This window comes from Pholcus phalangioides, unplaced genomic scaffold, assembly GCF_987345545.1.
Source record: "Pholcus phalangioides strain wild (caught in Gottingen) unplaced genomic scaffold, Ppha-v1.0 ptg000008l_1, whole genome shotgun sequence".
In the NCBI taxonomy this organism is placed as follows: domain Eukaryota; kingdom Metazoa; phylum Arthropoda; class Arachnida; order Araneae; family Pholcidae; genus Pholcus; species Pholcus phalangioides.
This window is the reverse complement of record NW_028301601.1, coordinates 19,910,668-19,936,105: the sequence shown is the minus strand read 5'-3', so window position 1 is coordinate 19,936,105 and position 25,438 is coordinate 19,910,668. Positions and strand designations below refer to the sequence as shown.

The window sequence follows — 25,438 nt, the reverse complement described above, 5'->3', positions numbered from 1 at the left end:
TCCCAGATTTAACGTCGCTATTTTATTTCGCGCAATTATGGCGTTGTATCGAATCACGGTTGAACTCTTGTAATCTTCATACATGAAAGATTTTAATAAGTGGAAATTTCTGACGCTATATATATCGGGGTTCGACTGTATATTGCACGGAAAAACGTCGAAAAAAAAAAACATGGAAAATGTGCGATGTTAACATTTGTATTTATAGTCATAATCATCATGATTTTTATTATAAGGTATGGAAATAACTTTCTTCGTTGATTTTAATGAAGAATATAAATCTAAAAGTGAGTAAGAACCATTTAAAATACGGGAAAAAGAAAGACTTGTACAAAAGAGGCGGGAAGGCCAAAACTACGGGAAAATACTGGGATTTACTATAAAATATGGGTCACGTGGTCATCCGTAATCGTTCACAATGATTAGGGGATCGTTAAAGAAACATCTTAGACCAGGGGTTTTCAACCGTTTGTGATCTACTGACACTTTGTGACAACGAGACGAAAGCCATCCTCTTATCCATCAAAATGAATGCCACAGACCCCCTAACAAAAAATATTATTCGGCATATAATTTTGTAAAAACACAATGAGTTGTTTTCTTATCTAAACTCACGGTCCACCCTAAAATCTTTCCAAAGGCCCTCCAAAGGAAGTCCATGAACCTCAGGTTAGGAAACTCTGGCCTCTGAAGACATACACATCGCGACACTACCATGGACTAAAATTAACTTCGTTTGTGAGTGTTGCTCGAGGTACAGTAGGTGCTAAAAAATGTTCTCACATCAAATTATTGGTCTAAGTATGGTTTATGACCTCTCCGGTCTTTAAGGTCATTTTGAATTTTACGTTTATATTTTTGATTGCGTGAAACTGCCTAAAATTAATTTCTGCCGACAGAGATGAATATGAACATGTCACTATATATCGAATCTTTGCAACATCTAGAACTAATTTTGAAGTCTCAGTGAGTATTTCATTTAGCTAGGTGGATTTTTTCCCCTTCAAATTGCGGTTTAGTGTCACCTACAGGTGACGTTAGGGACGTTAAGTTGCATCTACTGTATTTGCAGAGGCGCATTTATGGTTTTTCCGCCTGTGAGAGCTGCACGAATTTTTCCGCCTTTCCTCCCATTCTAGTTCTAAATTGCTAATTTTCCTGACTACTCTTTCCTCGAATTCGCCACCCAGTGCTATACTCGCTTTTCCACCCCCCCCCCCACAAGTACATCTGTGTCTCTAAGTCACTCGTTTGGTCACTCATATGATTGCACACGTTCTAGGTCACTCATATGATTGCACACGTTCTAGGTCACTCATATGATTGCACACGTTCTAGGTCACTCATATGATTGCACACGTTCTACGTCACTCTTTTGGTGGTCCACTGACACGGTTCCTTGCTTCATAGGTCACTCTTCTGATCATTTACACGTGCATATGTTATAGATCAGGGGTGGCCAACAGCTGGCGCGCGTTCCACATGCGGCCTGTGAGTTGATTTTGTGCGGCTCGCGATAAGATGAAAAACTATTATATTTTTGATATTAGTTTCAATTAACGAAATAGCGTTTAAAATGTTGAAAAAAATTCCAGTTAAAAAAAAAAAGAAATTGTATTTTCAACATGCGAAAACAAAACATCTTTAAACACACAAGTCACATGATTAATTTCAAAACCTACGGTGGGAATTACGGAAGCAACAGTATCAGATTTTCTTGCGAAATCATCGGTTGTCAGTGATGGTAATCTCGGCGAGCAAAATTTCCCTCAAAAATTTTCTTTTTAAGTAAGTAAAAGTAAAAAGAAAAAGTACCCGAGGCACACAAAAAAGATTTAGCCCGAGCTGCGAGCAACTGACAACATCAACTCGAGGGCTAAAATTCCAGAAAAATCTCAGGAGAACATTAAGATCACCACGATTGAAAAATCGGAGAGAAGATACACCATCACCACATTTCTATCGCGAAGTGCTTGGGAAAAGTTTCGCAACCATGAAGAAAGCAAAGTCCAGAATCCAATCACCAGTGGAAATTTTTCCAAGACCGCACGTACTTAAAGAATCTAATGAATCTGAGTTGCTGGTTTCTGAGTTGCCGAGAAATTTGGAAAAAAATCTGATAATGTCAACCCCAAAAATTTTTATCCAGTTTTGTGGACTTGTGGACCGCATCTTCCCCGACTTGGACAAAAACTCAGGAAAAATTCTATCCACAGTGGTGCGGAAGCAACGTCTTACTTATCACTTACTGACCGTCTGTACTTATTGACGTACATTAAATACACCTTCCTAGGCTGTTTACTAGCCTTTCTGTAATAACACCATCGGCCCTGAGAGCTAGGCATGGGGCTAACATGAGTCTGGTCTGGTAAGAAATTGTAGTCCACGCCACAGTTTCTTTCTGCGCTGATCTCACTGTCTAGAACACATAAATACTCTTTAAATGAAGGGTTCAGTTGTTAATTCATTACTAATTAGCATTTATAATTACTATTTAATTAAATGAAGAGTTTAGTTAATTAGTTAATAAATCCAGTCAAAATGTTTATGGCCCGCGATGCCATAGCAAACCTTTATGTTGACCCTCGAACAGAAAGACATAAAAAAGTTAGCCACCCCTGCTCTAGGTCATTCACATGCTTGCAGGCGCTTTAGGTCACTCTTCTGCACTCTTATTGACGTGGTTTCCTTGCTTCATAGGGTCACTCTTTTCGGCGCTCACTGACATGGTTTCCCTTGTTTCATGGGTTCCTCTTTTTATCATTTACAATTTTGCACCTGCTGTAGGTCTTTCACATGGTTGCAGGCGCTCTAGGTCATTGTTTCGGTCATTCGCAAGCTTGCACATGCTCTAGATCACTCTCTGGGTCGCCCTTTTACTCACTCACGTGCTTGCAAACTCTCTAGGTCACTCACTGACCTAGTCCCGTACTGTCTGGGTAGAGGCATATTAATCGAGATTCATACAAATTTTTCCGCATTTCTCCCATTCTACTAACTTTCTTGTCTACTCATTCGTCAAATTTGCGTGCCCCCTGAACTTGCCACCGTCCCCCTGCTATAGCCCGCTAAGTCCCCCTGTAAATACGCCACTGTCTAGTGTGATATCCTGAACTCTTTTATTTCTCTCCACTATTCAAAAATAATTTTTTGTGACCAAGACTCATGGTTTAACGATGTCGCAAAAACGACAACCTTTAGCTGATTCATACATTCCCATGGAGACTGATCCGGTCAAAGGACAAAAAAACATTCAATACAAGAGCCCTTCCCTCATCATCATACCTAATTTTGCATACATCAAATACGGAAATCAAACCCACCAAGACACAATATAAGACTTCCTGATATACCATTATTTCCAACGAGGAAAAATTCAAATTTCTATAAATGATTAAAAATAATTCTCCATAATCCATTGAAAAACATCATGATCATTTTTGTGAGGTGACTCCCATCAATAATATATTCAAAAAATTTGATTAAAACAAAAATGAAAAAATATATTTTTATCAAAAAAGTAAATTCCGAATAACGCGAAAAAAACTGATCAATCATACTTTTATGAATTAAACATATATATAAATTTAATTTATCGAATATATTTTGGTATAAACGCGGAAACCACTTCCTTATAGTCTTGGTGAAATTGCAATATTATCAGAGCTATTATTTTTTCACTATTTCGATCGATCTCTGTTTTATATAGAGAAACCTAGCTGATTATATTTGTGAAAACAACAACAAAGAAAAGTTACTTTTCATTGTTAAGTAATCAACTACCAGGAAAATGTCATCTATATTTATGGTGTGATATTTTTTTTCCATGTATATATTTTTATATCATCATTTACTCGAAAGAGAGATCTTTCCGATATTATATAGTGGATATAAATTTCTTTCTCTGCGGTTCGATTTCGCCATCATCATCAGAGCAACTTTTTAACTACTCATAGAAATGTACTAGTTTCTCTCACACTTTCCCTTTCACTGCAATACACTACGTTATCTTATTTAGGTAAATGGGTCGCCGTGAGGTTCGAAAACGTTATTTCGACTTGTTGCTGCAAACCCTCAACAAGCCTCCCTTGTGATATACACCATTGCGATCTGTAAAACTGATTAAAAAAAAAAAAAATCTCTTTTCACTCTCATCAGGCTGATTATTCGTTGGGCGTAAACTTCCTAATCGACGTCTCCCTCTAATTTTATTTTTTACATTATTATCATTATTATTATTATTATTATTACTTGATTATTTTTTTTTGCGTAAATATTTTTGACTGACATTAATTTGAAGGGAAAATGTTACAAATTAGAGAAAGTATTGTCAGAAGTGTGAGTCATGTCTTCTTAAAAAGAATCAAGTAAAAAAGAAAAAGTAATTATTTAATTAATGATTGATGAGCGAATGGAATGGCTGTAATGTGTCGTGCTGGATACTCTTCTGTCGTTTATAAGTTATCTATTTCTTTTTTTTATATAATTATCATGTCGCATCCCAAAAACAAACTCACGTGGTTCTTTTTTAATTAATGCATTTTATTCTCGATTTTATATTAAAAATTGTTATTTTTTAATTCTTATTTTATATCATTTAAAAAATTAGATCGTTAGGAAATTTCAATAATAAAAAACCGTGTTAAAAATTATATTACTTAGAAACAAAATTTAATTTTTTTTTCCAAATATGAAACTATATTTTTTAAACATGTAGAATTATGTTATACTTAAACATATAGAATTATGTTATACTTAAACACATAGAATTATGTTATAATTAAACATATAGAATTATGTTATACTTAAGCATGTAGAATTATGTTATACTTAAATATATAGAATTATGTTATAATTAAACATATAGAATTATGTTATACCTAAACACATAGAATTATGTTGTACTTAAACATATAGAATTATGTTATACTTAAATGTATAGAATTATGTTATAATTAAACATATTGAATTATGTTATAATTAAACATATAGAATTATGTTATAATTAAACATATAGAATTATGTTATAATTAAACATATTGAATTATGTTATAATTAAACATATAGAATTATGTTATACTTAAACATATAGAATTATGTTATACTTAAACATATAGAATTATGTTATACTTAAACATATAGAATTATGCTATATTCAAAGATAAAAAATTACATGTCTATACATGTAGTATATCATTTGTTGTAAAGCAGCGGTTCTCAACCGGTGCTCCGCGGTGCCCCTAGGGCTCCGTGTGAACTACCAGGGACTCGAGGAAAATAAAAAAAAACCAGTAAATTTGAAAAAATAATAATAATTATTAATATTTTTGAATAATAAAAATAAGTCAGAAACTTAGATGAATAAATAAAAACTAGGCGTCCGGGCTCCGCCATAGAAATCACATACCGGAAAGGGCTCCGTGGGTCAAAAAAGTTTGAGAACCGCTGTTGTAAGGAAAACGCTATTTCGACTTGTTGCTGCAAACCCTCAACACATCCTCACTTGTGATATACACCATTGCAGATCTGAAAAATTGATTTTAAGAAACTTTCTTTTCACTCTCATCAAGCTGATTATTCGTTGGGTGTAAACTTCCTAATTTTATTTTTTACGTTATATTGTTACTATTATTACTTGACTTTTTATTTGCGTAAATAATTTTGACTGACATTAATTTGTAGAGAAAATGTTACAAATTAAAAAAAAATTAATGCCAGAAGTGATTCATGACTTCTTCAAAAGAAAGAATCAAAGGAAAAAAAAGTAATTATTTAATTAATCATTGATGAGCGAATGGGATTGCTGCAATGTGTCAGACTGGAAAGTTCCGTCGCTTATAAGTTATCTACAGTAGAACCTCTCTTTTGCGGTCACCGGCGGGACAAAAAAATGAACCCGTAAAAGAGAGGTGACCGTTAATCAGAGGGTGCATACTTTTATTGTACGAGGGGAAATTATTATTTGGCCTTAAGATGGGGGTGGCCGCATCTGAGGGGTGTCAGTTAAGAGGGGTTTTACTGTATTTCTTTTTTTTATAATGATCATGTCACATCTAAAAACAAACTCATGCAGTTCTTTTAATTAATGCATTTTTACTCTCAATTTATGTTAAAAATTATTTTAATTATTATTTTCTATCATTTAAAAAATTGGATCGTTATTAAATTTTAATAACAAAAAATGGTATTAAATATTATTTTACTTGGAAACAAAAAAATTTAATATTTTCAAAGTAGAAACTATTTTTTGAGGATAAAAAATTATATTATTTATGTGAAAATGGAATATATATACGAAATGTAACGAAAATGAGAACAAAGAAGTCGTTATTTTGACTTATTGCTGCAAACCCTCAACACAAGCCTCTTTTGTGATATACACCATTGCGATCTGTAAAACTGATTCGAAAATATCTTTTCACTCTCACTATATCCCTCATCAGGCTGATTATTGGTTGGGCGTAAACTTCCTAATCGATGTCTCTCTCTATTTTAATTTTTTTTCAATCATTATCATTATAATTGCTTCACTTTTTTTGCGTGAACATTTTTGACTGACATTAACGTGAGATGAAAATTCTAGAAATCAAAAGAATCATACGGAAAGGGATTCACGACTTCTTCAAATGAATGAAGTAAAGAAAAGTAATTATTTGATTAATCATTTGATAAGAAAATTTTGGAATTGCTGTAATATGCCGGACTGGGAAGTTCTGTCAATAATCAGTTAAAGCTATTTTTTTTTTACAATTATCATATCACATTCGGATAGAAATTCACGCCTTTTTGCAATTGGAACTTTTGATTGACAATTACTTTAAAATTAGATTCCTTATATCATTTTAAAAGTTAGAACTTCAGAAAATTCTGATAATGAAAAATAGTTTTAAACAGTTAGTGACATTAGTATTGACATTATTTGAGAAACTACAAAATTTTATTTTTTTTAAGTATAATTTAAAGATTGTATTATTACTCTGTTATTTGAAAATTATACATCGTGTGAAAATGAGAGAATGATACTATTTAAAAATACAAAATTATATTAACACTTAAAAATTTATATAATTTAAAATATGGATCATATATGTTAAAAACGTATTATATTTTAAATAATTAGATTTAAACACATCAGATAAAAATTTATAGCACTTATATATTTATATTCTTTAAAAAGAGTTGTAGCATATAAAAATTCGCATTACTTTAGGAATACTTTATTGCGTTATATTTACCATAGAATTATAAATTTCAACTTGCGAATCTATCCTTCTTTTTTATTCTGTATTTTTTTTAAGTTAATTGTCTTATGTATTGAACAAAATATCATCCATAATACATTTTATACATTTTTTACATAAAGAAATGCTTATTTCCTAGTTTCATATTTTTTATTTCCATTAGTTACAAAATTATATAGTTTTCATTAAAGTTTACTTATTTTTCACTTATCGGTCTACTTCAAATATTGATTTGAATTCTTTTTTTAATCGTATTTATGAGTTTTTTTACTTGTTTTTTTATCTTCTTACTGTTCTTTACTGATTTTTTTCATAAATTTTTTTTCAATTATTCGTTTTTTGGTATGCGCAGCGTTTTTATAAACATTCAGAACAATAACGTTATAGAGAGAACAATAAGAGTTATAGTAGTGATTCCCAAACCAAAGGGTGCACCGTAGTGTCCAAGGCTTCTATGAGATTGGTAACGGGTGTAGAGAAATATTTTTGTAATAAAACTGTACTAAACATAGTAAAAAGACTGGGAGATTCCTTGATAGTGTGTGTCACAGTGGCTTGGGAATCCATATCCACTGTGAAATCTCTGTGTCATAGTGCACTCAATGTGTCATAGAAAAACCATGCAGTATGTATCACGCTCTGTAATGTTGATAATAAAATAATATATAAAGATTCAGTCCATATTTTTCATGTATTCATGAGTTATTTACTACTTTTCTCTTTATCATGAGCCTTAATAAGCTATTTCCTTGTCGCTATTTGATCATTAAATCTGTGCAAGAATTTCACTCTAATTTACGCATTTTATGTCAATTGAGGAGCCCAAGAAATTAATTGTATTAAAGATAAAGCAATGCATATATGAACTGAGAAGCATATAATGCATTATGTAGCATAAAAATATCAAATTTATATTTTGGAAAAAAACTCACATAATTTCAAAATGTACAAAAATGTCATTTTTCTTTTTATTTGACAAATATAAAAATCTATTTACTTCTGTTTTTTAATATCTTAGTGTATCTACTGTAATTTTGCTTTCAGAATTCACCTAAATTGATTATTATCCTATTTGTAAAAAAAGATCTCAAATTTTATTTTTAGAGATATTTTTTTCCCAGTGATTGGAAGAATTATTAAACAATAAACTAGAAATTTTTTATATGAATAAGAATAAAATCAACGTCAAAAATTATTATTTTTTTATTATTATTCGTTCTTTCAAAAACAAGGAATAAAAATTTTAAAATTAATATTAAAATATAAAAATTTCAGTTAAAAATTATTTTAGAAATTGCTGGAAAATTTTTCAATTGTTGTTAAAAAGTTCAAGATTTAAGAATACGTTTCAAATTTTGTATCAAATTTAAAATTTTGAGATTGAATTGAAAAACTTACATTAAAAAACTGAAAAAAATTAATTTAAAATTATTTGGAAAAATTTAATTTTTTAAATTGATTTGAAATCTTTTAATCAAAAAAATTATATGAAAAAAAAAATTAAATTTTTTAATTGAAATTAGTAATTAAAAATTTTTGAATTAAAAAACTATTAGAAAAAATTCAAATATCTATAATTAATTCAGTTAAAAACTTGCATTAAGTATAAATTAAAGATGAAAAAAAATTATAATTTCTAAAATTTCATCTGCGAAAACTTCAGCTTTTTTTACTTTCATATACAAGTTATTAAATTAATTCAATAACAGACTGCGTTGAAATTTTCGTTATTAAAATTTAAATATGCAATATATTTAAGGTAAAAAATATAATGCTTAAAATATAAAATCTTAAAACAAAATTAAACAAAAGAAAAAGGTCGAAGTAAATTTTTCTCACAACTGTTGTACAATATATTTTATTTTTATATAAAAACATTTCTTCTATATAACAACAATAATATATTTTTATTGTCCTTCTAAAAGTGGCATAAAAAAAATGTGGCACGAAATAAATTAAGACACATAATGAAAATGAAGAAGAGAAGTCACATAGCAATAAATCCCAAGGAAATAAATAGGATCATGAAAGTTTTCATAGTGTATTTACATGTTCAAATAAATTTAAAAGTAATTCATAGTTCCAAAACAAATTCGAATCTTTACATCTAAAAAATAGTAAAAGATATCATTCATAAGCAAAAAAATAGTTTGATAATAAAATTTTAAACTAATTTGAAAATTTTAAATTTTTTTTCGTTATTATTTAAAAATTTAGATCTGATTTTTATGTATAAAAGAAAAAATAGAAAAACATTCCTGACTCTGATCAAGGAATCCCCCCGAGGAACCTGCCACCTATAGGTACATCATGGAATCATGGTATATTTACATTTCGTGTGAAACCAAAAATACGGTAGAAAGAGGATATTTTCAATGCACGTCGCCCAATTTCCAGACGAAATTTATGACCGCGTCGATTAATATCCTAGGCTCTGCTCGGACGCATCCGAATGAATTTCGACATCCGCTGGATCATCATTCGACGTGCCTGGTTCGTTCGTCTTGATGGTGGCGCGGAATCCGTTCTTGTCTGCGATGTACTCGACTCGACGGTAGATGCCGTATCCGTCGGTGTATCCGTAGGATCCTTTCTTGTTGCCGTATCCGTCGTCCACTTCCTGTCGCGTCTGTGTCGCACCATCGGCGTCTTTAAGCTCGTATCCGAAACTATAGGGCTGGGGATCGCTGTCCTGTAACGATAAAATAACACATAGTCATCTTTTCTACACTATGAAAGGATTACATGGTTTTGTTAATTTTTATACAAATACAAATACAAATACAAATACAACGCCACAACAGGCAAAATGCCCAACGAGGTGGCTGATAAAAAGATGCCCATACGAATATGGATGTCATATATTTCAAAAATACAGCAACCCCATTAAAAGCACAATCACAAAAATTATAAACAATATATACACATGATACGATCCCCATAAAGAATACTTATGGTTGTCTTATACTAAGTATGGATTGGCTTCTCGATTTATCCCAACATGTTTATCGTATTTCTTTTTAAACGTGTCAATTGTGTTACAATTTACTACCTCCGGGGGTAAGCTATTCCATTTATTAACAACCCTATTAGAGAAAAATTCCCTGCGACACCATAACCTTGCATTGTCCCTCACCAATCGATACTGGTGTCCCCTTGTACATAGAGGTCTTTTACATACAGGTTGTCCCATAAATAGTTTAAAAAAGTCAAAAAATATGCAAAATTTGTATTTTCGAATGCGGTTTGCGAAAAACTTATTCTCAAGAGGAGGGGAATTTTTCTTTTCGACACAGAAACAAAAATTAGTTCAAATTTCTGTCGATAGAGGGTGCCACAAGAAAGCAAATCATTTGAAATATGCAAATTAGAGTCATACGTATAATGCAGGGCGTACGATTAACAGCTCTTATTTCTGAATTTTCCTGTTACTTTCGCTTACATGAGATTTTCATTGCGATGTTGGCATTCGAAGATGAAGCACCACTGGTGAAGTTGTTTTAATTCAGCCACGAATCGACGGCTGAAGCTTTACGAACGTTTCGAACATAGAAGAGATTGAAGAACGATTCAGGTCCAATCAATCCTGCCGGACTGGCGTTCAGCGCTCTCTATCGACAAAAATTTGAAGTAGATTTTTTTCCTGTACCAAAAAATTTCCCCCTCCATGAGAATAACTTTTTCTTAAACCGCGTTTAATTTCTCAAATTCCATCAATTTTCATGAATACTAGTTACGAATTTATGGGCCACTCTGTATTTTCCCCAGTGGAATTAGCATGTATTAATACACGCACGAATTAGCAGATAGTTGTTCGTGCAGTGTTCGCCAATACGCTTCTAGATGAGTGATTCACGCATCAAAATTCAGTTTTACCACTCGAAATTTCATCGAGGAGTGAAAATACTCCTTCAAATTTTGTAGGTAAAACTTTTTAAAAGAGTTATTTGTCACTGATGAAAAAAAAAATACCCCTCTTATTACAAAATCACCCCTTAAAATTTTTGAGTGGAGTGACATTACTATTCAAAATTATTTTTTCGCACAACACTGCCTCAACGTATGTGAAAATATTAGGCTATCGTCAGAGTTTTACCGATAAAACGAAGCATCTCCATAGTTTTTTATTATATATGAAAAAATTGGTCGCGAAATCAAGTATTTTCTTGCGTATAATCTGTAGACTGTTTCTTATTGTGGATTATAATACCGCAGCGTTTTTTCCTGCAGCTTTTTCTTCTTAAAGGCTGAAATAGAAATAAATTTATGAACACGAATTTGTGAAAAAATCCTTTTTTTTAAGAAAATTTATAAATGGCATATGGACGTGAAGAAGAAAAAAAAAAAAATTTTTTTTTCAACATAAGCGTGATAAATAACCCCCTGTATTCTTTAAGATTTAATTATTAAAGAATGAAATAAAATAATATTATACAATTTATGAGTTATATATAAATCATTATCATTCGCAATTTTAGTTTAAGAAATCGTATGAATGTTACAGAAGGATAGATTCGGCTGAAGTTGATTTTTTTGTGGTTCCCAACTTCCAGGCACAAATGTGAGCCGATCTCCCCGTTAAAAATGTCTCGCCGCAGGTATACTATTCAATCATTACCCTTCATGCATGGTTAGAAAAATTGATTGCAGATGGCAGCACTACACAGAAACTAACTTCACGGAAGATTCACTACACGCACGCACACACACACACATTCCAACATGTACCAATTCGTTAGAAGTTCCGCAGAGGAATTCCGGTGCATGTCCGGTTTAGTGGTCTATATTGACCGTCAAAAGTGAAAATTTTCATGTACGTGCAAAACTAAATTTTTTATATAGGCAGTCCCAGACTGTACACATCCAATTTGGAACGTTGATAAACGATCGCAAAAATTTTAAAATTGGAGAGAAATTTACGTTGCAGCTGTGATTTCCGGAATTATTAATGTGCACCAAAGTGCCTCTCATTTAAATTCAATAGATCGTTGATAGCAAAGCGATTATGTAATATACATAAAATTAATTACAAATTCAAAATGAAGTATGTATTTATGATTCTTTAAATCTGTGATGATGTCTGACGTCACTTTCAAGACACTTGACTTTATGCCTAGGGATATTTGGCCCATCCAGAGAAAAGTTCGGCACATTGTCGAAGAATACATGGCTCATACATGAAATAAGAGCATTTCAAATACGTATACTTGGGTCAAGTATCGTTGATTCGCAACCTCCTACTGAAACCTTCCTTATCAAAGAAAATATATATTTATGAAAATTCTGTGATTGATTCTAAAAGTTAAAATGAAATAATTGCGTAACAACTTATAGTAAGGTCAAAATATAAAAGTTTAAAACTTTATAACGCCCCTGAATAATAAGGAAAATTTGCGCTTTTCTGTTATTCTCAGAGCTGCCCGCCCTTAGAGGCCTTTAGAGGGTGTGCGACTGGTGAGGTCACACGGGTTCCCTCGTTTTGGGAGGCCCAGGCCCGTTATTTGGGGGCAAGTCCGTTTTTGTTTCTTCGCAAGATAGTGACAAACTATTGAAGCTGTGAAAATTGGTTAATTTTTTCCCCCAACAGTTGAGCACTTCTAGAGTGCATTTCTGGACTTTGCCAGTATATGGCTCACACCATCGTAAATTTAACCCGTCCAATTATTAGGAATGCTCCTGGAAATGCGCGTAGAACTTGCGTGTAATTATTAATTCGTAGAAATTATTATAATTCGTAGAAATTATTATAATTCGTAGAAATTATTATAATTCGTAGAAATTATTATAATTCGTAGAAATTATTATAATTCGTAGAATTATATTAATTCGTAATATCCTCATTAATTCTAAGGAATGTGACTTTTACGTCTAGACGTGCGTAAGAGCTTTACGTGTCCCTAGAAATGCTCAGTACACATGCGTTTAGTAGCCCTAGAAATTCTCGAGATCTAGTAATTTCTAATAATCTTAGTAATGCTCAAGTCACGTCCGTTTAAGTAATCCTAGAAATGTTTATGATACCTGCGTTTAGTTATCCTATAAATACTCATAGCATATGCGTTCAGTAATTCTATAAATATTTATGGCACGTGCGTTTGGTAGGCTGACCATATTTGCTCGAGAAAATACGGGAAATCGGGCTTCGAAATACGGCAAAACACGGGACATTACCAATTATCGCCAAAAAATGATGCTAAAAGCTTTTTAATTGCCAAGCCTCCAGCTAAAATCACAGAAAAGTCGCTATTCGCGGGAAATGAAGAGTTACTGCAAATTGCATTAAATTAGAAAACTCATGACATAAATATGCGAGATTGGTATTCTTATTTGTATTCGTGATTATCGTAGTGTAATTTCTGATTAGGGAAGATAATTTTAATAGGTGGTTTATAAAGAATAAAATGAAGAAAAAAAAAGTCGGGTTGGCTTCGCTGAAAATACGTGAAAAACCGGAAACTTCTGCAAAAAAGTCGAGACAGCCAAAAAACAAAAAAAAAACGGGACTGTTTCTCCTGAGAAATAAGAGACGTATGGTCACCCCAGCGTTCATTAATCCTAGAAATGTTTATTAGAAGCCCGTTTAGTAATCTTAGAAATGCATAATAAGACTTGCATATCCCTAGAAACTCAAATAAAGCTTGCGTGCCCGCTAGAAATGCCTAGGATCTTTTGATACACCAAATGATGCGTACGACACATATTTTTACAAATTACCCTTTAGCTTTTTTGGCCTGCAAATTTTTTCTGTATATTTCAAAATAAATTTCTCAAGTTGTCAAATAATATCTCCCCCCCCCCTCTTCTCTTCATTTTCTACTGATAATTTTAGAAAAATCATCCATAGATTGTCTTTTTGTTTACTACATTTTGGAACAATCCCGTAGAACGTAAAATATTCTTGTAATTAATGAAGAAATTCATTCACATAAAAAGAATAAATTGAAAAAAAAAATCAGTAAGTTGCCTTGTGTATACGAGTGATCGATAACAGGATTATCCTTGAAATATTTTGCTCTTAGTCTCATTGTCATCCCAGAGGTCCAACATATTCCAGGGCAAGGATTAAAATTTCTGTTCATGGCCGAAAAACTGTACAGGGTCGTTACCTGCAGATTGGAATTCAGCAATTTTTTTCTTTCTCCTAGGCGCAGCAGATTTGCTGATCGTTATCAAAATCTGAATTAGAGGTGCTGTAAATCATCACAGATTATTTATCAAGGTTGAGGGATGGAGCATATTCCTCCGAAAAAGAACAAAAAGAGCAAGATTTGATCATAAAATTGCCTTTCGGGGAAAAACCTTGACCTCATCTCGTGCATTTGCATCTTTTCCACTTTCCTCTATCGAAACCAGTGAAATTGTTACCGAATATTAATTTCCAAATTATGATAATTGGTTGCTATGAGAATTATATTCAATATGAATCTCTTCGCTACTGTCTATGTCCAAATTCTATGACACGGCACAAGAATTTCGATTTTATGCCGCTAAACTGCGATAATGTCCTAATTACACATGTCACTTGCATATTCTCCCATTACCAGCACCAACACTTCATTAATTCTAGGGTTACATAAAGATTGTAATGGTAATCGTGACGACATTCACAGCTTCTAGGACCTAGGGTGCTCATTTACACGTATATAAATGACAAAATAAATATATGGCAAATTAATTCTTCACTCAAAGGTCATTTTTATAAGCTGAGATATGATAATAATATAGACGGAAACACGGTTTGGAGCTAATTCCTAATGGCTATGTTATTATGGTAGATGCGATAAATCGGTTACTATGCATAATAACCAATCGTCTTGGTAAATTTGATAAATTTATCACTTTTAACAGCTAATATGCATAATACTCAAGCGTCTCTCTCTTGTAAATTTCTTAAGTACTGAAAACATTATCAGTTTTAAGGCGATTATGCATGATAACCAAGAGTCGTTGGTAAATTTGATTAATACTTGAAATTAATCACCTTTATCTGTAATTATGCATAATTTCCCAGTGTAATTGGTGAATTTGATATGCATGAAAAAATTACAATTGAGTCTAGTATGTGTGATGAATATAGTCGGAGCCTCTGACAAAATGATAAATTTTGCGATCATACCTCGATATAATGATACAAAACATTTTACGATCGTACCCCGATATAATGGTACATGAGTGAATTATCATGTAATCATGTATAGAATATAATATAGTACGATTTATTATGTTTTTAGAAACGATGCGGCGTTCGGGTACTATGCATTATCCCCTGTAAAAAGTGATAATTTTTTTATACTTATTAAATTTACCAACGACGCTTGTGGATAGACTATGCGTAATTGCCGGGGTAAAAGTGATAGATTTAGGGAAATTTATCAAACTTACCAAAATGCTTGGCAGTTATACATAATAACCGGATTTATCACATTTACCGTAACAGCTACACTCATTGAGATTCGAGCCCATATCCTTAAGGTAGGGCTAATATAGGAAATGCGGGAATTATGGAATACAATTTTTATTAATTAATTAATTTTTTTAAATTATTATTCTAATTTTAAAGGTGATAGGAACCTGAAACTGGTACATTTGTAAAATTTGGTTTCTTGTTATAGCATTTACGAATACATGGTATGTATCTAAAAATATCACGTCCGAAGGGAAAAAGAGATTTAAAAATAGCATTTGGAGGTTAATATGGAATAACGGGTTCCAAGTTAATAAAACTAATTAAAATTGATCAAAAACAAGATTTTACCCAGGGGGGTCTCCAAACTTTCACACACTGCGGGAGAATCACGAAGCCCGCGGGCCACCAACTCACGTAATTTAGTGACATCTTAACTGAAGAAGCCGATTGGGCACTGAGTTAAACTGAAAACTGTTATGTGTTATGAAATTATTTATTTTTATTAATTATCAATTATGGTTAGTTCTGAAATTATTTTTTTCACTAATTCTGAAAAAGTTTTGCTGATTAATTTAGTTAATTCTGAGATTAATTTTAATCCGAAACCACTTTAAATGAGTCTTCGGCTATTTATTTCTTTGGTTCTGAAATTAAATTTACTTTCAATATAACTTGAAATCATTTCTTTTATATAATGCAGTAATTATGCAATTATCCTTTATATTGATTGTGAAATAATTTCTATCAGAAAGTGCGAAATTATTTTTCTCCCATTGATTTATAAGTTATTTTTTCACTAATTCTGGAATTAGCTGTTTCAAAAATTCTCAAGTATTTTTTCAGTTCCAAAATAATTTTCATCAATTCTGGAAATAATTTCTTTCATTAAATCTATAATCATTATTTTCATCGATTCTGGAGTTTTTTTATTCTCATTAATTCTGAATTTTCATTGATTTGCTCTGGAATTATTTCTTTCATTTATACTAGTATTCCTTCATTAATTTATTCTAGAATTCCTTCATTAATTTATTCTAGAATTCCTTCATTAGTTTATTCTAGAATTCCTTCATTAATTTATTCTAGAATTATTTCAATGATTTATTCTAGAATTCCTTCATTAATTTATTCTAGAATTCCTTCATTAATTTATTCTAGAATTCCTTCATTAGTTTATTCTAGAATTCCTTCATTAATTTATTCTAGAATTATTTCAATGATTTATTCTAGAATTCCTTCATTAATTTATTCTAGAATTCCTTCATTAATTTATTCTAGAATTCCTTCATTAACTTATTCTAGAATTCCTTCATTAATTTATTCTAGAATTCCTTCATTAATTTATTCTAGAATTCCTTCATTAATTTATTCTAGAATTATTTCAATGATTTATTCTAGAATTCCTTCATTAATTTATTCTAGAATTCCTTCATTAATTTATTCTAGAATTCCTTCATTAATTTATTCTAGAATTATTTCAATGATTTATCATACAATCCGATAATTTATTCTAGAATTATTTCAATGATTTATCATACAATCCGATAATTTATTCTAGAATTCCTTCATTAGTTTATTCTAGAATTCCTTCATTAATTTATTCTAGAATTATTTCAATGATTTATTCTAGAATTCCTTCATTAATTTATTCTAGAATTCCTTCATTAATTTATTCTAGAATTCCTTCATTAATTTATTCTAGAATTCCTTCATTAACTTATTCTAGAATTCCTTCATTAATTTATTCTAGAATTCCTTCATTAATTTATTCTAGAATTCCTTCATTAATTTATTCTAGAATTCCTTCATTAATTTATTCTAGAATTCCTTCATTAACTTATTCTAGAATTCCTTCATTAACTTATTCTAGAATTCCTTCATTAATTTATTCTAGAATTCCTTCATTAATTTATTCTAGAATTATTTCATTAATTTATTCTAGAATTCCTTCATTAATTTATTCTAGAATTCCTTCATTAATTTATTCTAGAATTCCTTCATTAATTTATTCTAGAATTCCTTCATTAATTTATTCTAGAATTCCTTCATTAATTTATTCTAGAATTCCTTCATTAATTTATTCTAGAATTCCTTCATTAACTTATTCTAGAATTCCTTCATTAACTTATTCTAGAATTCCTTCATTAATTTATTCTAGAATTCCTTCATTAATTTATTCTAGAATTATTTCATTAATTTATTCTAGAATTCCTTCATTAATTTATTCTAGAATTCCTTCATTAATTTATTCTAGAATTCTTCCTTCATTAGTTTATTCTAGAATTCCTTCATTAGTTTATTCTAGAATTCCTTCATTAATTTATTCTAGAATTATTTCAATGATTTATTCTAGAATTCCTTCATTAATTTATTCTAGAATTCCTTCATTAATTTATTCTAGAATTCCTTCATTAATTTATTCTAGAATTCCTTCATTAATTTATTCTAGAATTCCTTCATTAATTTATTCTAGAATTCCTTCATTAATTTATTCTATAATTCCTTCATTAATTTATTCTAGAATTATTTCAATGATTTATCATACAATCCGATAATTTATTCTAGAATTCTTTCATAAATTATTCCTACAAGGTTTTTAATAATTTTTTATTAAATATAAAATTATAATTCTTTAAATTTTATAAATTAGTTTTAATATTCGTAACATATTCTTAGACATCGTTCGTAGCCAATGTAGACCGATGAAAAGGTTACACAGCAATTGCACTATTACTGTACATTAACTCATCAATGTTTCCCAAAGTGAGCAATAATGGTCCGGGGGTCGTAGGGGCTACGGGTTTTTTTATTTTTCTACTATAAGCCTCTTGCTGATAAGTTCTGTCATCCAGGTCGAAACTAGGTACTCAGTACACCTGCGCAAGCCCGCATTTTTCCACCTCCGTAAAATGTACAAGGTGTCTCCCCCAGTCCAGTGCCCGGGGCATCAGACTCGTCTGTCTCCCCCAGTCCAGTGCCCGGGGCATCAGACTCATCTGTTTCCCCCACTTGCGGCCCTGTCTGTCAGTCACGGAAGCTCGCTTTACTACAAAGCTGTAATCCTCACTGTTTGGAAGGGCAGTGCCATCTTAAAGCATCGACCCGCCCGGACACGGCCTGGGGGCCTCAAGAGAAGAAGGGTGCCGCACAAAAATGAGACTTTTGAATTCGTACTTATTCTCTCCTGTTTGGTTCTTAATTCATCAACTTAATTTATTACAGATCAGGGCTGTCCTGATTTGTGTTATGCATGATCATATTATAAGCGAGCCTGACGGGGGGCTCCAGCCCTGGGAACCTATGATTTTTTTTTACACTGTATATTTGCTATAGAGGGAGGACTGCGGAAAACCCTGACCTGGGGAGGGAGGGGCGGTCTACCAGAAATCCTAGCCTAGGGCTCAAAACTTACTCGCATTCGTTGGAACAAAATGAAATGGTAATAATGAATAGTAGCAAGTACACATTCTCGGCATATTGAACGAGAGGTTTGAGAAGTAATTACGGCAAATTCCAGTACCTCGGATTTTCCGAAACCTCAAATTTTCGAGACTCTCCTGTATAATTGCATAATCCCCGCACTCAGGGCCGTCTTAACGCCCCCCGCCCGGGGGCCTCAAGAGAAGAGGGGGCCTCAGAAAAACGAAAACTAGTTGAATTTTTCCAGAATTTTCCAGGTTGGGCCTCAGAAAGATCACTTAGCCCGGGGGCCCATGATGTTCTTAAGACGGCCCTGCCCGCACTTCCTATAAGTGAGACGGTTTAAAAAAATTAATGTTAAATTTGTATAGAGAGCCACTTACATATTCGTCGTCAACGTATTGTGGTTTGTAACTTTGTCCCGCCGGTTGTGGTGCTGGCACGTATCGCTGCACGGGAGCCGCGGCGTATCCGATGTGAGGACCAGTTGCTGGTGCGGAATACTTAGGAGCATGTGGTGTGCTGTCAACGTGTGAAGGAACTGAGGGTGCCCCGTAATTAAGTGGTTCCCTGGCTGCATACGGTATCTCCGGCTCATCTGCATCGTAAGCTGCCGGAACGTCATCGTAAATAACCCGCGGAGGCGGCCCAGGCACGTGTGATGACGGTTTAGGAACAGCAGTGTACACTGGGTTGGAGACTGCGTATTCGCCTCTGAGGCTATGCTTGGGTCCTGCTAACCTCTTGATGTCCCTCGTCCTCTTTTTCGGTAGGGGCTTGTAAGAAGGTTTTTCGGGAACGACCTTCGACAGCCTCTTCTCGTTGATTCCATCATTTTCGTGAGCCGAGAATATCGGTGACGGCTGGGCTTTCGGTGAAGCGTGAGACCTCTTCGGGTTCAGACGTTTCGGAGGTGCTGGTGAAGAGGCCTTCGGAGGAGCCTTTGTAGGAGAACTAGGCACTACTTTTTCTGTGTAAACTGGAATGTCTTCGTCATCGTGTTCACTCACGGGTGCTGCTGTGGCTGCGGCTACAGCGAGGAGCAGAACGACACTTACCTGATGATAAAAATCAATGAAAAATTAGCGGACTGATTATGAATTAATCATTACATGAACATAAATAAAAAACATTTATATCAATAGGATTACGTGACATGGAAACGCAAGGCCGTAGTGTGCCTTTTCGGGGGGGCCCGGGGCAGACTTTTCCTTGGAGGCCTTCTTGAAAGGGTTATTATGCAAAATAAGTGTAAATTTTTTGGTGTCCCTTATTTGCCTCGGGGCACCGGTTGCCCCAGATTAGTTACGGCCCTGTGCAAACATTCGAACCTCACTATTTCAATACTTTTCTATTTTCTAAAGTCGAATTCCGTTAAACAAGTAAAAGATGAACGTTTTTTTTTTGGTTATTTTTTTTTTTGCTAAATTGCCAAAAAGGGAGTGAGAGGGCTAGCTAAGTTAACTCCTAACAGCCCTAGTTCTTCAGGTCCACCTCTGCTTACTATAAAGAGTAGTATAGTCTAGTCATGTAGAAATCATCAACGGAATGTCATCCGCTTAAGAATACGCATTTTTAGAAATACGCATTTTAGAAAGTCTATATACCACTAATTTCTAATGATGCGGAAGCACCTAGGCATGTTAAAATGTAAACAAAACACATGCACATTTTTAGGAGGGTGTAAGGCATGACAAAGTTCCTACGCCTTTCTAGGGGATACGCAAGGCTTGTATGCACTTCCGGGGTGGGGTTACGCAAGGCTTGTATGTCTTTCTAGGAGTACAGAAAGCATGTTTACATTTCTAGGGGTTTTTTTCTACGTAAGCGTAAGGGGTACTAAACAAAACATTTTACAATTTAAGGGGCATTTCTAGGAGGTACGCGCAAGCATTGGATGCATTTCTTGCGGAGTACGCAAGCATTGGATGCATTTCTTGCGGAGTACGCAAGCCTTGTGTGTATTTATTTCTAGAATTACTAAACGCACGTGTCTAGAGCATTTTTGGGATTACTATACACATGTGCCCCGAGCATTTCTAGAATTACTAAACGCACGTGTGTCTTGAACATATCTAAGATTACGAAACACGCGTGTCTTGATCATATCTAGGGCTCTTACACACGTCTAGGATTATTAAACGCACTTGCTTAACTTGACAGGGGTAAGCAAGTACCATTTACGCATTCCCAAGTTACGCACTCAGTACTCATTTCCAGGGGCACTCAACGCACCAATCTCGAGAACTTCTAATGAAACTCAAGTAGGTTCGTCCGAAGTATTTCAGACCCGTGGATTCTAGCCTCAAGCTTTGCATATAAAATTTTTGTTTCAGAACTAATTCGATTTGGTAGTCTGGCCCATGCTAAAATATTGCGAATGCTCGAGCATCCATAGCACACCTCTGTATCGTTCCAATTTTAGTATACGTACTACTGAAGCGAGTACATCCCATAATACACCTGGCTCCTAGTCTAGAAATTACGAATACGCGTAGGAGCCAGGTGTATTATGGGATGTACTCGCTTCAGTAGACTCGTTTCAGTAGTACGTATACTAAAATTGGAACGATACAGAGGTGTGCTATGGATGTTCGAAGAGCTTGCATACCCTAGTAGTATGCAAGCTCTTACTCGTGCCAGGAGTAAGCAAGACACCTATGCATTTCTAGGGAGTATAACGGGCACTCCTGCGCATTTATTGGGATACACAAGTCTTGTATAGGATTGTTGAGTTCATGCGTCTCAAGCATTTCTAGTGATACGCAAAACTCTTGAGCTTGTCTAGGCAGGAATCCTACCCGATTCTGTGAACTACCCGAAGTGTCACGGGTCACTTGAGTGATCTGTTAATGTGCCACGAGTCACTCGAGTGATCTGTTAATGTGCCACGAGTCACTCGAGTGATCTGTTAATGTGCCACGAGTCACTCGAGTGATCTGTTAATGTGCCACGAGTCACTCGAGTAATCCGTAAATGTCGGATTATTTAAGTGATCTATAAATGTGCTGCTGAGGTCATTTTTACAAAATGAGGTTTGAGGTCGCGGGTCACATCAGTTGACTCCAAGGGCCACATTTACCCCGCGGGTCATTGGTCGGATTCGACCCATACCTGGATTAGACCAAAACGCACAACGCCCCATACTAACCATCCCACCGGTAACCCTAATGCATGCAGACATATTCCAACACTCTCGTAACAGATCGTTATCATCATCCCTGAGGCCAAAATCAAACATCGCCAAGCTTTCGTAATATCCGCGCAATAACACAAGCGAAACGCCACCGATAACCGACACGCTAATTGAGATGAGCTTACACCCCTTACGTCACACACACACACATCACATCACATCTTTTGAAACATTACTTTTTTTCCCCACCGCCCACCTCATTAAACATTCAAATTTCGCTGAACAGAAACAAAAGCCGAAATCTTGAAAAAAATTACATCACAACCCATGCATTAACTCTCTCTCTCTCTCTCTCTCTCTCCTGTCATTCATCAAACGCAAAGGGAAACAAAAAAAAACGAAAAGATACTCATAGGTAACATCCGAAATCACTGCTCCAGAAAAAGTAAACAAGTAAAATATAATAAAAATGTGTCCTTTATAAATGACCGAATTGGGACATGAAGGTGTAATTCACTATCTCGGTCTGAAACAAACTGCCCGCGAATGAGAAAATTACCGACCTATTTCGTACTTTTTCTTCTTTTCTGTTAAATGCTTCCAGACCAGTAATTTGCAATTTAAAATCACGTAAAAAAACAAAATCAGTTAGAGCATCGTTTAGACCGCCTTTTTAAATGCTCCACCCTTTCTTCGGATAAAGAACGAAAGAAAAAAAAAAATATATATATCCATTTATGCTTTAAACGTATTACGCAAGCCATACTCAACGGAAGAACCTTAATAATATATTTCTATCGGCTTTTTTGAGAGTGGACACATGTCGTAATTCATTTTACATTCCCTAGTATTGTTTCTTCCCTCCCTTTCGTGATTATACATAAAATACCTCGTATAAGACGTTAAAAAAGGATGCGTCCTATCTGGGGCAGAAGCAAACCGCTGTATAACGCTCTCGATTCTGAGAACGGTCTCGGAAAATATGCCAGAATTGAGACACGTGGATTATATATATATACAATGCTCTTTTTATACACGTGTATTTGCCCTATTTCCGATTTCATTTCCATGGCCATTATTACTTCTTGTTTTTTTTTTCTCCTTCGAGATTATAGATGGACTAGATGGGTTATGCGATGGCCGGTTTATGTGAGGAGCACGTTTTTTTCTCTTGTGGAAACTGGTCGATACTGGGGAGCTACTTAGCCATTATGTTATGCCGATATTGTGCAATGACATTTATAATACTTGGCATTGAATGATAATATCGTTGTTATTGGTTGGGGTAGCTCACGTGATGTCTTCCTTCAATGTATTTTGAGCTTCCTGTTTTGTTTTGTTTTTATTAGATAAGATATTAAGGTGTATATATGCAAGGCCGTATATAGACAATTTCACAAGACTTTTATTATGAAATCTCTTTCGTGGGAGTTATGAGTCTATGCGCTATCTAAACATTAGGACAGTGGTTCTAACCTTTAAGGCTGGTGGTTTGCGACCCCCAATGCTTCAAGTACTTCCTAATTCTGGGCTTTTAGTAACCATAGAAAGGTACTACGGTACTCTTTGATGAGAGCTACAGGCTTTCATACCCGTTAGAGATGCGTAGGAGATTTGTTTCCATCTAGAAATGCGTAAGAAGCATGAGTTGAAGAAAAGCGTAAAAGAAAAAAGCGTAAGAAAAGAATATAAGACAATAAATTAGAAAGCTTTAAGAAGAAAGCGTAAACGCACAAATCTCTGTACTCCAAACGAAACGCGTAATAGGCTCACTTGCCACTTGCAATGTGTAAGGAGCCTTGTTCATTACTATGAATGCGTAGGGGGCTTGTTCATTACTACAGATGCATGGGAGGCGTGTATGCCACTAGAAATGCGGTTGGGGGGGCCTTGTTTATCACTAGAAATGCGGTTGGGGGCCTTGTTTATCACTAGAAATGCTTGGAGGCTGGCTTACCACTAGCAGTGCATGAGAAATGCAAGATATGTACTCCTAAAAATGCGTGAGAAATGTGGGATATGTATTCCTAGAAATGTGCGAGAGACTTGTAATGCATGACTAGCGTGAGTTATGCACTCTTAAACTACACTGCTCAAAACAATTAGAGGAGCACATGGTTTTAACAAAATTACGCAAAGATGTATACCGATAAGTAACATAAAATGAACCATCCATAATTTAAAGTCTAGCAGGAAACGGAAGATGAAAACTTCATATGCAAATCAAAGTTCATGACGTCAAAAACCAGAAAAAGGGAGATAAGGGCAGAAATCGGGATGTTGCAGAAACGTCTGTTTTACTGCCGTAACTGTGAAATTCGATTGCGCAGTATTTTTTTTTGAGACAAGGTGACTTGAGGATGTCTCAACAACGTGATTTACCGGAATCCATGGCATGGCGTGTTATAGGCAGACTGGAATCCGAGCAAACACAACGTAGTGTCGCGGACGCTGTTGGAGTCGCCAGAAGTGTTGTTGCAAGACTGTGGAATCGATTCCAAGAAACAGGAAATGTTAGACGTCGACCAGGGCAAGGTCGGCCACGCGCCACTGCAGCAGCTGATGACCGGTATGTACGGTTAACAGCCCGTCGAAACAGAACTGGGAATGCTACGCAGCTGCAAAGACGGTTGCTCTTGGCAACAGGACGAAGGGTGTCCAGCCAAACAGTACGTAATCGGCTTCATGAGGGAGGGCTCTATGCACGTAGGCCAATGGTCTGCATTCCGTTGACCCCACGCCACCGTGCGGCCCGAAGAAGATGGGCTGCTGAACATCGAGATTGATAGCAACATGATTGGAGCCAAGTGCTGTTTACAGACGAGTCCCGATTCAGTCTGGAGTGTGACACCCGACGTGTTCTGGTATGGAGGGACAGGGGCACTCGAAATAACCCCGCATTCGTTCGTGAAAGGTCACAATACAGACGAGCTGGTTGGATGGTATGGGGTGGAATCAGCATAGGCGGACGTACGGACCTGCATATCATTCGGAATAGCACTTTGACGGCCCGAAGGTATGCAGACGAGATACTGCGACCTCATGTCATCGCTTACGCTGGAGCCATTGGAGATTCCTTTGTTTTCCAGGATGATAATGCCCGACCGCATAGAGCTCGTCTGGTGGAGAACATGCTTGAAGCTGAAACAATACAGCGTATGGAATGGCCAGCGTGCTCTCCTGACCTGAATCCGACAGGTCCAATGAAGGACGACGCATTGCTGCGCGACCAAG

At 34.6% G+C, this 25,438-nt stretch overlaps 1 protein-coding gene across 1 annotated transcript in view; it reads right to left on the bottom strand.

Annotated features, from left to right (window-relative positions):
* Positions 1-9,087: 9,087 nt before the first annotated feature.
* Positions 9,088-25,438, bottom strand: part of LOC149083964 (uncharacterized) — a 32,821-nt gene continuing 16,470 nt past the window's right edge. The window contains exons 2-3 of the mRNA XM_089235434.1: positions 19,452-20,126; positions 9,088-9,933 (exon numbers count right to left, since the gene is read on the bottom strand). Of these exons, the coding sequence (XP_089091560.1) occupies positions 9,661-9,933; positions 19,452-20,126 (948 nt within the window). The 3' untranslated portion in view covers positions 9,088-9,660. The remainder of the gene's footprint in view (positions 9,934-19,451; positions 20,127-25,438) is intronic.